At 38.9% G+C, this 16,350-nt stretch overlaps 1 protein-coding gene across 6 annotated transcripts in view; it reads right to left on the reverse strand.

Annotated features, from left to right (window-relative positions):
* Window positions 1-400: 400 nt before the first annotated feature.
* Window positions 401-16,350, reverse strand: part of VEPH1 (ventricular zone expressed PH domain containing 1) — a 208,538-nt gene continuing 192,588 nt past the window's right edge. For all 6 annotated transcript variants that reach the window (XM_088793803.1, XM_074326922.2, XM_019732040.3 and 3 more), the window contains 2 exons: window positions 5,166-5,302; window positions 401-1,379 (listed from right to left, as the gene is read on the reverse strand). In XM_088793803.1, coding sequence (XP_088649929.1) covers window positions 1,143-1,379; window positions 5,166-5,302 — 374 coding nt within the window. In that variant the 3' untranslated portion in view covers window positions 401-1,142. The remainder of the gene's footprint in view (window positions 1,380-5,165; window positions 5,303-16,350) is intronic.

Genomic DNA, 16,350 nt, shown 5'->3' on the forward strand with positions numbered 1-16,350 from the left:
GAGAGAGTCTCTGACTTGTTGACCCTCTTTCAAAGGGCTCATCTCGTTAGGTCAGGCCCACCCAGGATCACATTCTTTTGATGAACTCAAAGTGAGTTGGTGAAGGACCTTAATTATATCTGCAAAGTCTCTTCGCTTCTGCCATGTAATGTACCATAATCATGGGGGAGACTCCTCTATTCCTTCTGCCACTCTCTATCTGTTAGAAGCAAGTGACAGGTCCTACCACACTCAAGGGGAGAAGGTTATACCAGGGTGTGGGAGTCACCCTAGCTCTGCGTACCACAGCTTAAGTCTAAAAAAAAAACAACACAAAAATTATGGGTAATGGCAAAACACAACAAATGTTTGTAATTTGGAGGTATTAAAAGGTTGACTACAAAGAAGAAAAGTACACAACTTTAAAATCTCAAAGTTTAATGGAAGTGGAACATATTTGGAAGATGGAGAAAATGGTTTCCTATGCTTACCCTAGTTTACTGCTTTGGGCAGGAGATAGATCCAAGTATCTAAACTTTAGGTCACATTATACAAGCCTACGAGGAATAATCAGATGAGCAGTCTGAAAGACAGATGTTTAATTACATAACCGGCTTAACTTGAGAACCATTTTATCACATGCTAGCTTTACTTGCCTTAGAAGAAGAGAAATGTAATTCTATGTCTATAAGTAAGGTACATGGTTTTCCTCAGTGTCCATTCATTTGACTTTTCCTAATAGTTTTTTCTTTCTTTCTTTCTTTTAAGATACGTGACAGCCTGTGGTTTTCTTTGAAGTACCTAATCTTTCCTCAGGATAGGTAGTTTCAGGTATCTTTTAAAGTTGTTTCTTTACAACGCGCAATGACGTATTTACAGAAGTTCCTAGATCCCAACTCTCCCCTTTCTGGCCCTGGACCATTCATAGCTCCTTTTCCTATAAGGGTCACCCAGACGTTCTGGGGTTAATACACATGCCATTAGGACATGAAATGTACTAAGCATCTTGCCACATTTAGGTCCTGCTTCTCAGGGAAAACTGTTCCAGTGGTAGTTAGTAAAAAGCAACATGAACTTGGGGAGTTTATCTCGTTTTCTTGACATTGGCAATTATAATGCAAGCCCCACGGTATACATTTGGGGTGAGGTCAGCTTGCGGATCCCTAGAGATATGTGGTCACTTCTCTGCTTTCCCTCTCTTTCGCTTGAGCGACGGCCACGTTGATGCACTGGAGCCACTCTTCTGCATTCTTCTCGTCCTTGGCCTTGAACACATAGGTCTTATTGTCCGTGAAGATTTCGAAAGCCCGAGGGAGAGAGCGGTCCCTGCGTTTCCTGGCCACAACTTTCACACTCTGTACTTTGCTGAGTTCTATTGGGGAGTCATCAGGATCGTCTTTCTGAAATGCACACGGGAAGGAAAGATCATGAGCTGGCTCCCAGAGTATGGAAAGAGCTCTGGCCGCTGGAGAATTTTCCAAGAGGATTAGAACCCTTTCACTTCACCTGCCTCAAGACCTTGATTATTCTGGGCACTAAGTCTCAAAGAGTCATTAGAACAATGGAAAGAGTGAGCAACTGGCCCTTTGTTATTGTAAGTTGGCACAAGATTGCCAATTTATAGAACATTATTATAAGTGGGGTGGGGAGAAAATTGCTTACTTCATATTTCTTTGATTTTATGTCACTTTTCTCTTGATAGTAACTCTGTGTTAATAGAGCAAAACTGCGACAGTACAATTTGGAGAGCTATTAACTCAGATTCTGAGATAATTTGGGAGTCATGAAATTGAATTTTCCTGTGTGCGATCTCTGAGAAACGGGTATTAATTGAATAAACAAGGTTTCAATGTTTAAGGAGATCAAACTGTTTTGGAAACTCTGTGGAGCATTGGAAGCATGAGTTGCCTACACACATTAAGTTAAAGAATATTTAATGATTTATGTTTTCCTTGCATCAAAGCAGAGGCTTCAGGATGTCTACCACACAGGCCCATCACACTGGGCCAGCAAGAATGGTTTTAGGGGATCAGATGCTTCTTTAAAGCAATTTCAGGTCTTTAACATCCCTGAATCCATTCTGTCTACTGGGGAATGTACCTGTGGTTGAAGATCTTGCCAATTCTCCTTTCCCACCTCTCCTTCTCTCACTTTGCAATGGAAAGACACCCTTCTCACTCATCTCAAACTTTCTATGGTGGATTATGCAACTTGGAAAAATCTCAAAAGCATCAAACAAACAAACAAACAAGCAGTTCAGAATATCGATACCAGGGAAGCAGCCTTCAAACAAGACAACATAATCACTCCCCATCTATTTCATTAAAAGATGCATTTACAATAGTATTTCACTTTTTCATGTTTAGTAACTATTTATTACATTTTGTATTATACTTATGGCTTTTCATAAATGATATGATTTTTAAAAAGGTAAATATAAAAATTCTCAACATTGGGAGACTGATGGTTACAAGAAATTAAAATAATTAAATTTCAATTTATATACATAGTTTTATTGCAGTGCAAAATGATAGGGTAATCTTGATAAAATGCTATGGGAGAGATAGAACAAAAATATGGTTTCAAGGAAAAATGAAATGATGTAAACAGTTCTGTTAAAGAAGAACTAATTATGTATTTTTTAAAATGGATGGTGTTAGGTGCCAAATTGCCATGATATTTTATCTCTTTCACCTTTTTTACCCATTCCGACAACCATATCTTATCTAGCAACCGTCAGTTTATTCTCTATATTTATGAGTTTGTTTCTGTTTTGTTTATTTTGTTTTTTAGATTCCACATGTAAGTGAAATCACATGGCATTTGTCTTTCTCTGTCTGGCTTATTTCACTTCGTATAACACCCTCTAGGTTTCAAATGGTTACATTTAAGAGAGAGATGTGATCTTTTTATCTTAATATTTACAGTTTAACATAAATTAAAGTTTGTGCAACCATGAAAACATGATAAAAGTGTTGATGCAACTTAAAATGCTACAAGGTATTATATAGATTTTTCAAATTTCTCTAAGGGGATTCAGGATAAAGTTTGAAGATATCTGTACTAGACAGTGTTTTGTTGGCTTAGTTTGGTTTATAGTATGTATCTGACAGTAATAAAATTATATTTCTTTGAATTAGTCTATAGTACAGAAATTGATACAGAGAGGAACTGCTCAAAAAAGAAATGTTACCATAGTTGTCTAAAGAGGGACAGTGAATTAACCAATATGGAAATGGACAGGAAGTCAAAGAACACCATTGCCTGGCTAGCTGGTATTTAGGAACTTAAGAATGTAAAAGTAGAAAATAACACTGTAGTCTTTCAGTTGTTACTTAAAAAATGTGCATTTTCCTCATTTACAAAAAATGCCCTTTATGATGTGGTTGAAGCTTGAACTGGGCTGCTGACCACTGCTGGGTTACTGTGTCCCCGGGGATGAGAAAGATTTTGCTGTGGTCCGCAGATGATATGAAATTATTTCCCAATATTTAAGCCACATGTTCTGTCAGATTTCTGGAATGTCAAACCACTATTTCCCAATAAAGATGTCAAATAAGTTAGCCAGTTATAAAATAGCTGATGACCTCAACTTTATTAAAAAGCTCTGAATTCAGAAATATAAAAGGTCTTAAATTTAATTTCAGGAAAAACTTACTAACTCTGCTTTGTCTCCAGGAATCTGAGAAATCACTACATCTTAACCTCTATTACTGATTTCTTTACTAAAAACAGGAAATTCAGGTGGTTATTTTAAACACTTAAAAATGCTTCAATGTGAGCCTATGCTAAAAAAAAAAAGTTTTCTTTAAAACTTCAATAATGGTCTAAATTGAACACACCATTACACTTCCGTTTCAAAACATCTTCAGCCATAGAAAAGTCTCTCTGCATATTTTACAACACAAACAGATGAAGAAAGCAAGATGCGTTCAGAGTAGGTGTCACCAAAGTGATTGTTCACATGAAGTTTTATTAGTTCAAAGAGCACTGATCGAAATTTATCATAATTCACATACACCATACTTGATTCCTGCTGAGGAATGAATTCAAATACACTTTTATAATGCGACTCTAAAGATATAGTGCATACGTTCTGAGTGCATTGTGTTTTTTAAGTAATTTAACAGCTTTCATTAATTAATTCAGACACTGTTGGGTTTGCCAGTGGCTCTATATTTAAGTGTACATAGGAGGCAGGATGGCGTACTCACCTAAGAACTAGTTTTGGTGTCATACTGCCTGAGCCTGAGTCCAATTTTACCCTTCCTGGCTCTATCCTTACTGGCAGTATCCTTAGACAAGCCAGTTGGTCTCTTTGAGCCTCAGTTTCCCCATCTGTGAAATGGCAGTAACAATAGTGCTGACCTAAAAGGGTTGTTTGAGCTAATCCAGTGTGACATGTGATATGCTCTTATTATTATATTTGAACATAGTCAAGAAGTTGGTCAAGGTTTCATTCCTCTGATCTTGAATCAGTAGAATTTCATGATAAATAAAACTGATTTGAAAAGAGGGGGATAACTTTGCATTGTGGATGGGATATAGAATGCTATTTCAGAGGTTTCCCACTGAACATTCAGAATACGGATATTTACTAAGCATCCTAGTTCAGATTGAATATTATATCAACTGAGTATTTATTAGTTCTTTTACCATCCTATTTTATTCGTTAAGTGGATATTAAATGAATGAAAGATAGTAATGTTTTTCCCTAATCAGAATTGGACTTTATCAACTTCAAAAGGTACTTCAAATAAACCAGCCTGTACATCTTCCTCCCCGCCTACAGCCCCCCTTCCTCAGGTCCCCACCTCTAAATATAAAAGAAATCGGAGACAATATCACAAGCCATAAATTTATGTAGGTGATACACAGGAACAAAAGGCACAGGGTCCCATTCAAGGGAGCTGACTACTCCTTCTGCAGTTCATCTTGTAAAACTTAAGTCAACATCAGCAAAGAAAAAGCTCCCATAATAAGCTGAAGTGGGACAGTGAACCAATGAACAAAGAGCTGAACAGGATAGACAGTGAAAAGACTCTGTGTAATAAAATGACATTGTAACATTGTAAAACGGAGAAGGAAAAACGATTGGCACTTTAACTCAGGACGAAGGGCCTACCTGGTTGGTGGAGATCAAGACCTTAAAAATGCAAGCGTAAAAAGATGCCGAAAGAACTTACCGACTTTCCTTTTTGAAACAGCAGCTGATTTCCAGCCAGCGTGAAATACCGAGTTTTCCACCTTTTGATGAACTTCCATCTGACTTGCTTTTCTTTAAGTTTCCCTTCTATGAGAGGCTGGCCATCTTGATTTACAACTGTTGAAGGTAACAGAACGATCAAGCCATTTATTTTCCATTATTTATTTGGCAAATGATCAAAAGTCAGAATTGTCCAGTGAACCACAACCCAGTAAGCATATTTGAAAAGTGGGCTAATAAATTACGAATTTGGTTAACCTCTCCCCCTTTGTCCCTAAAAGAAGGCACTGTTCAGATATGATGATGGGAAAGTGTTGAAAGCCCTCATCAAGATTTTCAAAAGGAATAGAGTTCACAAAAAGAGCATCTGGTTAGCAGTTTCTAAGATTCATCCAGATAGCCAGCTTTCTCTGCTTCTTAACTCCTTTGTTTCATGGTATTCTGTTCACATTAGCTGCTTAGAAATATAGCTTCGCAAATAATCACAAACCGAATATATTTAGCTATTTGGCAGCAAAAGTCAATGCAGTACTCCAAAAGACATGTTGTCCTAAAGCCATAACAGCTGCAAAGGCAAATTCACTCAGCTCTTTTGAACATGTTATTTCCACTCTCTGGAACACACATACTCTCTCTTCACTCTCCATATTCCCATCTTCGCCTAGTCCACAACAAATTGTTTCATGCTTCAACTCAATTGTTGCTTCCTTTGGGAGACCCTCCACAAACCCAGACCAGAGTGGCTTCACCTGTTACATGTGCTCATAGCATCTGGCACGTTTCTTTTATATCAGGCATCATAATTTGTAGATTGTTATTAGTGTTTATCTGATCAGTATCTTTCTTTTCCATCCAACTGAAAGCTCTTTGAGGGCAGTATCTTTGTTCACTGTTATGTCACCAGCCATCTAACACGGTGCCTGGCAAATGGTGGGGAGTCTATACATACTTGTTGCGTGAATGGATTAATTTGACATTGAAGTAGAGTGTTTATGATTAAGCATAATTATAGAATCAGAAGGTCCATGACCATATCAGAAGTTGAGACGTCACACTGAAGGATTTCATTTTCTTTACCAATTACATAAAATTCACTATTCAAAATCATATAAAAGCATCTGATTTCTGGGAAGGATGACAATATTTACTTACATATATTTATGCTCAATTTTCCCAGCACCTTGAAAGTCATGAAACTTGTTCTATCGCTTGGCAACTTGGATAGTGCCTAGTTGATCATACAAACACAAACTATCCTTCCCACTCTACCACATAACTACTTCAGATAGGTGGATTTGGCCACCTTGACAGCATTTTCAGGGTAAGAATAATGAAATGTATGACATGTATCGTTTTCATAAACAAAGTTCTACTAAGGCTATTTTTTTTTCTTGTCCGATGATTATTCAATTGGATATTCTGTTATCAATGTCAAAGTAAAGCTAATAACTGAAAGCATATCAAATCTATTGTTAGATAGCGACAGGGCTATGATGGAAATAGAATAGGAGTGAGGGACTTGGGGGTTGGTGCACATGGATTTAAACAGTCAGGAAAGAGCTCGGACGTTCGAGGTAACGTTTGATCTGAGACATCCGCGTTGAAAAGTGTCTCCCATCTTCTGAGAAGCTTCATGGTGGCTAGTATTGTGCATAGCAGAGGGTAGGGAAAGCAGGACCTCAAGAGGTATTGACAATCCATATCAAGAAAATGATTTCACTGTTCTACTTTGTTTTACTAAGAATCATCTGATTTAGAGCATTCTTAAAGCTAGTAACATTCTTTGCAAATTTACATTTTCCATAAATAAGGTACTTCCTTTGTGCAGCCGCTGCACTCTGCAGTTACTTCAGATAAAGCACCGAGGGCATACCTTTTCCACGGGCTATGCTTTCCTAGAGAGCAGGGAGAGCCTCACACAGTGTCTGCCTGGGCTAGGGGTTCAGTGAGTGTTTGCTAAGTGTGCTATTGAGTCACGAAGGGCACAGTAGCCTGTTTGGGAGGAGGAAGAAATGTCCAAGAGGAGATCCAAGTGGATAAAAAAGGAAACAGAAAACAAGCAACGACAAAAACCCCAAGTCAAAATTAGATTAAAACAAGTTTTTTTGAATACCCATTTTCCATGCTTTCAAATTAGAGAAAAAAAAAGCAATCTAATTGTAATGTTCATGGATTTTGAATAAAAATTCAGAAGAGTTAGATTCGCATCCTCTCAACTGCAGTTTTCTGATCAGCAGTGAGGAAATAATAATAGTTCTCTCCAGCTTAACAAGGATGTGGAGAGATCAAAAATCAAAATAAAGAAGTTTACCTGAAGACACTAGGTAAGTGACAAAGCACTATCCCTTCCCCCATTACTTTTGTGAAACACTTTACTTCAGAGTTTGTAATCACATTGCTTTCTCGCTATAGTTTTAATTAAAAGATAATTTAATGCAATGTCATTTAATAACAGTACGTTTTTCCAGTGTTAGTCTTCCATATTTACTCAAAAAAAAATTTCAAATACCCATGGTATCTTAGCTGATATGAAATCATGATTGACTTAGGTAATATTTAAGTTCATGGATCCTTCTGGATCTGAAAGAGGGGACGAGCTACAAGTATTTCTCCTCAAGGCAGATCCTAATGTTTCAAAAATTTGCAAGAGTATGTGACAAAAATTTGCAAGGACCACTTGGCAAAGTAGCTGAAGAAACTGTTTGAGACAAGGAGTGGATGCGATATCACACCCACGTACCCACAGGCCCACAGTGATGGTGAGGGACTCCAGGCAAAATGACCGGCTTGAGAGCAAAAGAATGAAGGCCTGTGGAGACATGCTGGTAAGCAAACACGTTTCATTGTAGCCCTAGTGAAAATTAATCCCGGGAAAAATTCCATGGGAAGGGTTTTAGGAAGGAAATGTTAGCAGAACTTTAATGTAGCTGCACGGTAGGGCCCTGATTTAGTCTTTAGAATTAGTTTTAGATAATTCTGGAGAAGCCAGGTTACTTGTAGCTGTAGGATTAATGTAAAAATAGTTTTAAAACGCAGAAAAAACAAAGACTTAATTTTTTTCCCCAGCTGCTATCCTCTCTTAAAAAAAACTATTTTTTTTGCAATTACGTCTCACATATGCATAACTGACCATATGTCATTTTAACAGGTCTGTTGCCCATCGCACGTTCTTGTAAGCAATGATTCTCACATGATATCAGTCTCCTCATGGTTAAATTAGGGAACTAATTCTTCCTAAGGATGATCATATTTCACTGGAAAAATAACATGTGGAATGAGTCGATGAGGGAACGATCATGTCTGAAACTAACTTGTTTGCACGTAACGCATACAGGATATTTAAATATTTTCTCACTTGCCAATTAATTAGCACATTATTTCATTCAAAGCACCACAGTTTGGCTAAGACATTTTCCACCAAACTGGATCTGTTTCTTTCCTTATTATCAGTTGGCTGAAAAACTATAGCATATTAAACTGAATTCCCTAGTGCTATCAAAACCCAAACTGTTACCATGTTTATCAACTTAAAAGTCTTTCAGAATGCTAATATAAATGTTTATACAGTAATTGTATTTCTTTTGTGCACCAAACATTGAAAATATTTATGTTGATAAAAGATGAATTTTGAAGGTTTTAATCTTAGTCAACCTGAAGTTGGTGAATAAGAATGAAACACCAGATAGACACCTTAAAGTTGAGAACCCCCACCACAGGAAGAATAAAGCAATAAAGAACATTCCCCAATTTATCTGTGAAGCAGCGAGCTTCCTACACATACTTTTGAGCACAGATAAGCTGTAAGGTACTGTGTTTGGCTCTGAGGAAGTTATAAATCCCAGCTCAGAGGGAACTTGAATTTATCATCTTGTGGGGAGACAAAGCACTTTACAAATTCTGCAGCTCAATGTAGAGTTTGGAGAGTGCCACTGGAGAAGCCTTAGAGCCAAGCCTTAGAGTACTCAGGGGAAGGAAATTCTACTTCTAGCTGGAAGGAGGTGCCATGAGAGCTGGGCCCCTGCTGAAGAAGGGAAGAAGGGAGAGAGGATATTCTAGGAAGAATGCAGAAAAGGACTGAGGTAACAAGAGGGATGTGTGAGGGAAAGCACAGGAAAAGAACTTAAAGAAGCTGTAAGAATCACACTGAACAACAGGGCCACCATGAATGGCTGTGCAGTTTGGCGAACAACCTCAGCCAAGGTGGTAAGTAGGGGCTGAAATGCAGCCTAAATTTTGCCGTTGAAGCCATGCATCCCGCATGTGGACTTCATCCACCATAAATAAAGGCACATAATAGTGCTATAAAAGTTAACAGTGGCCGTGCTTAACTAAGTGCCTGGCACATAGTAAGGGATTAATAAATAGCAGCTACTATCATCATGATTATCACCATCAACATACAATGGTCAGCCTCATCCATTTATTGTAATGAGGAACAGGTAGCTTTTATAGATACCATATCCTCATGGCTCTGGGATAAAATCCACCTCTCTCCCTCCACTCTAGGAATGTGATGAAACATACATGAAAGTGTTAGGGATAGTGAGAGAATTCAGAGTGATACAGGAACACTTTCAAGGTTCAAGCACTGCAGGCTTTGAACTTAAGGTGTGACAGGCAATTCAGAATCCCAAAAGGGAGACAAACTCACTTTTCAATGACTGATCCATTTATTCACCAAGACTGCCATTTTCAAGCCAATCCAACAATGGACTGGGCTGCATTGGGAATGTTTTCCACACTATCTGTGGTTGCTCCCTTTTCCTCCAGACTTCCTGCTTGTTCTTAGGACAGTAGATGCTGACCCCCACACAACTACTATTCACATTGCTCACCGACTGCCATCCAGACTCGGAAATCCCTTGTACTGTGTGCTTTCTGGCTTATGCAACTTTTGTCTTGAAAGTATTGCATGGTGTGTGAATTGACACCCTATAATTGACACTGTCATGAACTTAATTTGTGATATTTGTATTCTTAGCCTTTCCTGGTTATAAAGATAAATACCTTCAACCAAAAAAGCATGTTCTAGAAAAAAAATTATGAATCTCAAATAGTTTTTAAATAAGAACTGAATTTTAAAATTTTTACATGAAATTACAGCTTCTGGAAATTATAACTTCTATACAGTCTATGGGGAATTTCTTTGTATGTATTGAGAGTCTCAAATGTACTTGAATTTCCTTCCATGGTTTTACTGATCTTTGTGTGTGTGTGTGCCAGTTGTAATAAAGCCAACTATGATTACAGAGGATATGCTTAAAGAGGGATACAAGCATTAAATGAGGAGGTCATAGGAGGTACATTTTGTAGACAGCATCTGGGGTTTTTGAAATCACTAAGCGTCGTAACAAATAGCATGTTCCTTATGAATATCCAGGCAGTGTTTTATGGTGCTACATTTCCTTATTAGTAGCGAATAAATGAGGAGGCATTATCCAGCATCAATTGTGTAAAACCCTACAAGATGCTATGGGTCCAAAATAGGACAGACTCAGTTTGACAGCAGCCCTTTGAGGACACAGGCACATGTGAATGAATGGCTTTCTTTCTCAGTAATTTCATACCCATCAAATGTATTTCGCTTTCTAGGCTTTTGTATCAATCACTGAAATATTGATCTGAAAAAAGCCTCAGAACTATTGTTTTATACACCTCTAGAGCAATGTTTCCTAAATTGTGTTCTGAGGGCTACCTACATTGAATTACCTGCTGGTTTATGAAAATGCACATTCAAAAGCACCACCCAACCCACGGAATCACTGTTTTGGGGTGGGGTGAGAGGCCCTGCATTTTTAACAAGATCTCTAGGTGATTCTAACATAGCTCAAGAACTTCTAGGAAATGACAGGAGCCTCATGGTAGATCACAGTTGTAGGTCATATAATATACAAAATAGGGAAACTGCAAAACCAATAGGGGGAAGAAAATTGTTACTACCTTTGCATGAAATTAAAGAATAAGATAGCAGTATAAGATCCTATGCATGTCCTTGGCTTAAGTCGATACAGTTATGGAAAATATGCTCAGAATCTATGTTTATGGAATTTGGCTAATTTATTGTATCAGCCGTGAAACAAAAATTCTAAAGCCGCTTGCCAAGAAAGTAACCTGTCCAATTGTTCTGAGCAGTAAGTATGGCCACTTTTGGGCCTTTCTGGGAAGCTGTTAAGGAAGATTGGCCCAAATTTGCCTAGTAATGACCAATAGGGCTGAATGGGGAAAGATCAGGGATGGTGGAAAGGAATGGAGATAATTGCTCAATCTTAGAATTGAACTTCACGTAAGAAAGGGTTCCACACACATTTCCCATGTGCGTCCCACATTGTTCTTCCATTAATATAATCTCACGGATAGGTGTTACTGGCAATATTTGTCCATAGTATTTTAGATAGTTCTAAATGTTGAGTGCTTTCCCACACTGCTTGTACGTTGTAGAGCTTTCCTTGCTTGGGGACAAATAGATTTACATACGTGTACCAGATCTGTGATAAGGAGGGTAACCTTGTTTGGGGTGTACAAGTTGAGCACATCCCAGCTATTGTCCTACTTGCCTGTACATCTTGGAGTTTTTAGAACATCCTAAGATGTTGTCTACAATGCTTTTGTGGAATTATTTAACACAAGTTCCATCTGTTGTGGTTCAACACTTGACCTCAAACCTTTTGGCCACAAATAGATGTTTTACAATGTCTGCATTGGAAACTTTATCTATAACATATACAGCATCATACTCTGTGTACTTGATATAAATATATATACATATATGTATGTGTGTATATGATACGTATGTGTATGCAATACCTCACTCTCTGTTAAATGAAATGATCTCTTATAGTACTTTTGAAAGGAACTTATTTAAGAAGTCACTGTTTATACAAAGAATACATTTGACACAAAAGGTACACTGGAAATGTCATTATATGAATATGTTTTTTAATCTTAAAATGTATCACTGTGAATTCATTAATTTGTTTTGTGTCAGCACTTACCTGAGAAAAATTTTCTGAGAAGATACAAACTTTGGCTGTTTACGTACTTGGTAAATGTTTACTGAGCATCTACTATGCACGAGGGGCTGAGGATGGATGGATGAGGGGAGCTCCCTTTATAGAACGTACTATTGATTGGAGGAAATAGACATTCATCAAATTATCACATGTAGAAAAAAGCAAGACAGCAGCTGTAACAAGTGTTATGAGGAGAGGTCCGAGATGCTTTGAGGATATTAGCATCGGAGGTGACAGAAGGCTTTTCTGTGTCAGTGAAGTTGAGTTGTCATGGGAAGGATAAAATATACATTCACCAGGTAAAGAGGGGAGAAAGGGCACTTCAGGCAGAAAAGCAGAACATACAAAACCTGGAGGCAGGAGGAAGTGTGGTGCATTTGGGAAACTGAATGAAGGCCCTTCTGCAGAGCAGACAGGAGCAGATGGTATGTGGGACAAGATGAGGGTGGGGAGGCTGGGAGAGACCCTTGTATGTGAGGAGCATGTTATGGAATTTGGTCTCTCAGCTAAGAGGATGGGAAGCTACTGTAAGGTTTTATGCATCAGATTTGTGCTTGGCAGAGATCACACTCTGGCGGAGTGTGCGAGGGAGACCAGAAGGGGTTGGAGTGTCTCAGTTACTGACATTATCTTAAATAATAGATGATGCTGTCTTGCTCTAGGGCAATGGAGAAAGGCAGACAGAGTTGAGAGCAATTGAGAAGGTAAAATCCACAATATTGGGTGATGGATTGGATTGGGGGGGAGGAAGAGAACAGTGGGTCTCTGGCTGGTGTGACACAATGAATGATGCTACATTTATTGTGATAGAGAATGCTGGAAGAAGACCAAGTGGTTTATAGGGGCAAGGGAGAGACAAGCATGAGTTTTAATTTAAATGAATGGCATTTGAGGTGCCTTTGAAGCACGAGTCAAGCGGTGGGAGAACTAAATCTAGAGTTCAGAGGAGCGGCCTGGACTGCAAACAGACGTCTGGGAGTTGTCTCATCAAGGGGGTTACTGGAGCTGCAGAACCAGCAAAGATTGACTGGGGAGAGAATGTACAGTGAGGAGGAGAGAGGAGCTTTAATATAGAATGGGTGGGTAGAGGAAGATGGGCCCGGGAAGGGGGCTAAAGAGTGTTTACAGAGTGGAAGGGAGACCAGAGCAGTGTATGTCACAGAAGTTAAAGGAAGAGAACGTTTGAAGAAGCAGGAATTGGTCAACAGAATTGGATGCCGCTGAATGGCAAGTAATGCAAGGACTGAGCCATATCCAGTGTATGGGGGACTTGGATGACTTTAATGGCATAGAGATAATGGCCTTAGAAGAGGGTTGAGTCAGGAGGAAAAGGAGGCAAGGAAATGCTGAGACTGAGCACTGACAGTTCTTTTGTCTTTAAAGAGGAGGCGAGAGAGAGGGAGTAGGTGAAAGGAAAGGGAAAGGAGAAGGTAAGCCAGTTGAGTGTATTTAAAAGCCAGTGGGATGGTTCGGTCGGAAATGAGAAGTTGAATAGAGAAGAGAGAAAGGGTAATCTGTACTAGAGAGTTACCGAGAAGGTAGGAAGGCAAAAATGTGACCACCCCATCGAGATATGGGATGACTTCATGCTCAGTGGCTGCTAACAGCACCTGTCTGTCTCTTACACAGGTGAGTTTGTGGCTGAACAACAAACTTCATTTCTAATGTATTTATATCGGTAAATAAAGAATTAGAATTACTTCTGAGAGGGGATGACTAGAGCTCTTTTAACATGTATTAAGTGCTACATAACAATTCCTTTTTTTTTTTTTTAAGATTTTATTATTGGGGCATATTGGGGAACAGTGTGTTTTTCCAGGATGTCAAGTCGTTGTTTTTCCAATCTAGTTGTGGGGGGTGCAGCTCAGCTCCAAGTCAGGTCATTATTTTCAGTCTAGTTGTGAAGAGCGCAGCTCAGTGGCCCAGGTGGGAATCGAAATGGCGGCCTTGGTGTTATGAGCACCGCGCTCCAACCCCTGCGCCAACCGGCCGCCCCAAAATTCCTTAAGTCTATGCCATCTTAAGCCTGACTTATTCACTCTAGTCTGCATTTCTAAAGCACGCTTTCCTCCTCCGTGTATAGGCTTGACTCAGCTTATTCTCCAAGTGGAAAAGGACACGTTTCCATGCGTGATGACTGGTTTGTGGCTAACCACGGGGTGACTAATGCTTCGTTGCAAGTATAAGGCCTATCAGACACTTTCACCCTGTATCAGGAAAAGACTGTTGACTCATTATAGAAAGGCAGAGAATTAGGAAAGTGATGCTGGATGAAAAATAAATGTTAACCCTTGAAGGGTGCTAGGTTATTCATCTTAGCGTATTTCTCATTGAAGCTCACAAGTTATTAGCAAGTTTACTATGAGCTCTGTGTGTACGTGTGAATTGAAACCTTTTCATACAATACAAAAATTGTGTATCCATAAGGTGTACACAGCAACATTTTCTTGTTATAAAAGTGTATTTTGCAAAAGATTCTATGTCAAGGTTTCAGTTCAGTCAGATTTTTTTTTTAAATTTTGAGAAAATACCAGATTTTTAAAAGTTAGATTTTAAAGTTGCATTTCAAAACAATCCTATTTCTTCCATAGCCATCCTATTAAATACCTGACCTTCAATCACCCATCTATTTGCCAAATACTCGTTAAACACTATGTACCAAGCTCTGGGTAGGGTGTACAAAGATGAATAATTCATGGTTCTTCTTTCTCTAGTTTCATGTCTAGTGGGGGAGATTGATGGAAACATGCTGTGTCCATGGTATGGACAGAGAACAGAGAGGGCAGAGAAGAAAGAATTTCCTCGTATTCTATCTGGCGGTGGTGTGTCTGTGTGCCAGTGTGTGTGCATATGTGTGTGTGTGTGTGTGTGAGAGAGACAGCGAGAGAGAGAGACAGAGAGAGAGAGAGAGGTTTAACAGAGAGGACTGCCCATGACAAAAAGGCACAGACCATGGAGATGGGAAGAGGGGAAAAGAAAAAGATTCCAGGATAAATTATCTGAGTTGGTAATTGTGTATTTGTTTAGTTATAAAGTAATTCACAGTATCTGTGAACAACAAACTGAGGTTTTATGTAATCAATGAATATTGAGCAGTAACTAACAGTATATAAATGTGAAAATGTGAAGCTGTCATACACAAACCCTGCACTTTGTTGTACTCTACCAACATGTAGCATATCCGACAATATTCTAACATGTGGTAGGAGGGAAGGCATCAGAAGACAAACCCAGTCATTGTATAGTAAAAAATGGGTTTTCTTTTGTCACCTTTAAAATTTTGTGAGTGTTGACACTGAACTTAAATGGAAAAGTTTTACCTGAATGGACTCACGAGGCTATTTGTGTCCTACAGCCAGGTTCTTAGAGGTCGTTTAGCCCGTTTTCACATTGGCGTCTGGAATGGAAGGTCACCTAGCCCACACTGATGGTGTCCGGCAAAGGAGAGCCAGAACTGACTTTGCCAGTTTGTAGTGTCTGAAAAAAATTTCCTACAGAAGCCTTTCTTATCCCGGTATCATTTTGAAATCACCTCTATTTGCCATGTGATATATTGCTCAGCATGGTCTCACAGCACAAACATTTGAAATCAAGTTCTAAAGAGGAATCATCATAGCAGGTTTTCTGAAAAAAAAATCTTTCATTTTTCTTTTATAACCTAAGGACACCTCCTACTGACAATCACATTCAATATCTAAATAGCTAATGACTAAGACAAAGACACAAGTGCCAAAACCGAACTTTCTCTAAGTTGTTTTTTGTAGAGTGTAAGAACAAAGGCATCCCATGTGTCTCAAGAAACAAGAGTGAAACTCGTGACCTACTTCTCCCTCGTCCTTTAAAGAATGTTACTGAATAGAAAGCCAGATGTGCTCCAGGAGGGCCCAGCTGACTAACGCTTACTGTTAACATGAACTAGCAATTCCAAGACACGAGGGTGACCGATAAAAGGGATTTGCTTGGTTTTCCAGAAATAAGTTCTGTTAAATCTACTTGCTCAATCTCGATTCCCCCATTCCTGTGGAGTAATGGGCTTGGCAATAAACACCATCAGGCAAGTCTCCCAGGATTCTTGAGTTATTTCAGTGATTTTCTAATCTACTCTGTACTTTTATAAAATGATTATCAGAAACTGAATCAGCGATTGGAGGGTCT

This window comes from Rhinolophus sinicus, chromosome 17, assembly GCF_057876585.1.
Source record: "Rhinolophus sinicus isolate RSI-liver-muscle chromosome 17, RSI-T2T, whole genome shotgun sequence".
Lineage (NCBI taxonomy): Eukaryota > Metazoa > Chordata > Mammalia > Chiroptera > Rhinolophidae > Rhinolophus > Rhinolophus sinicus.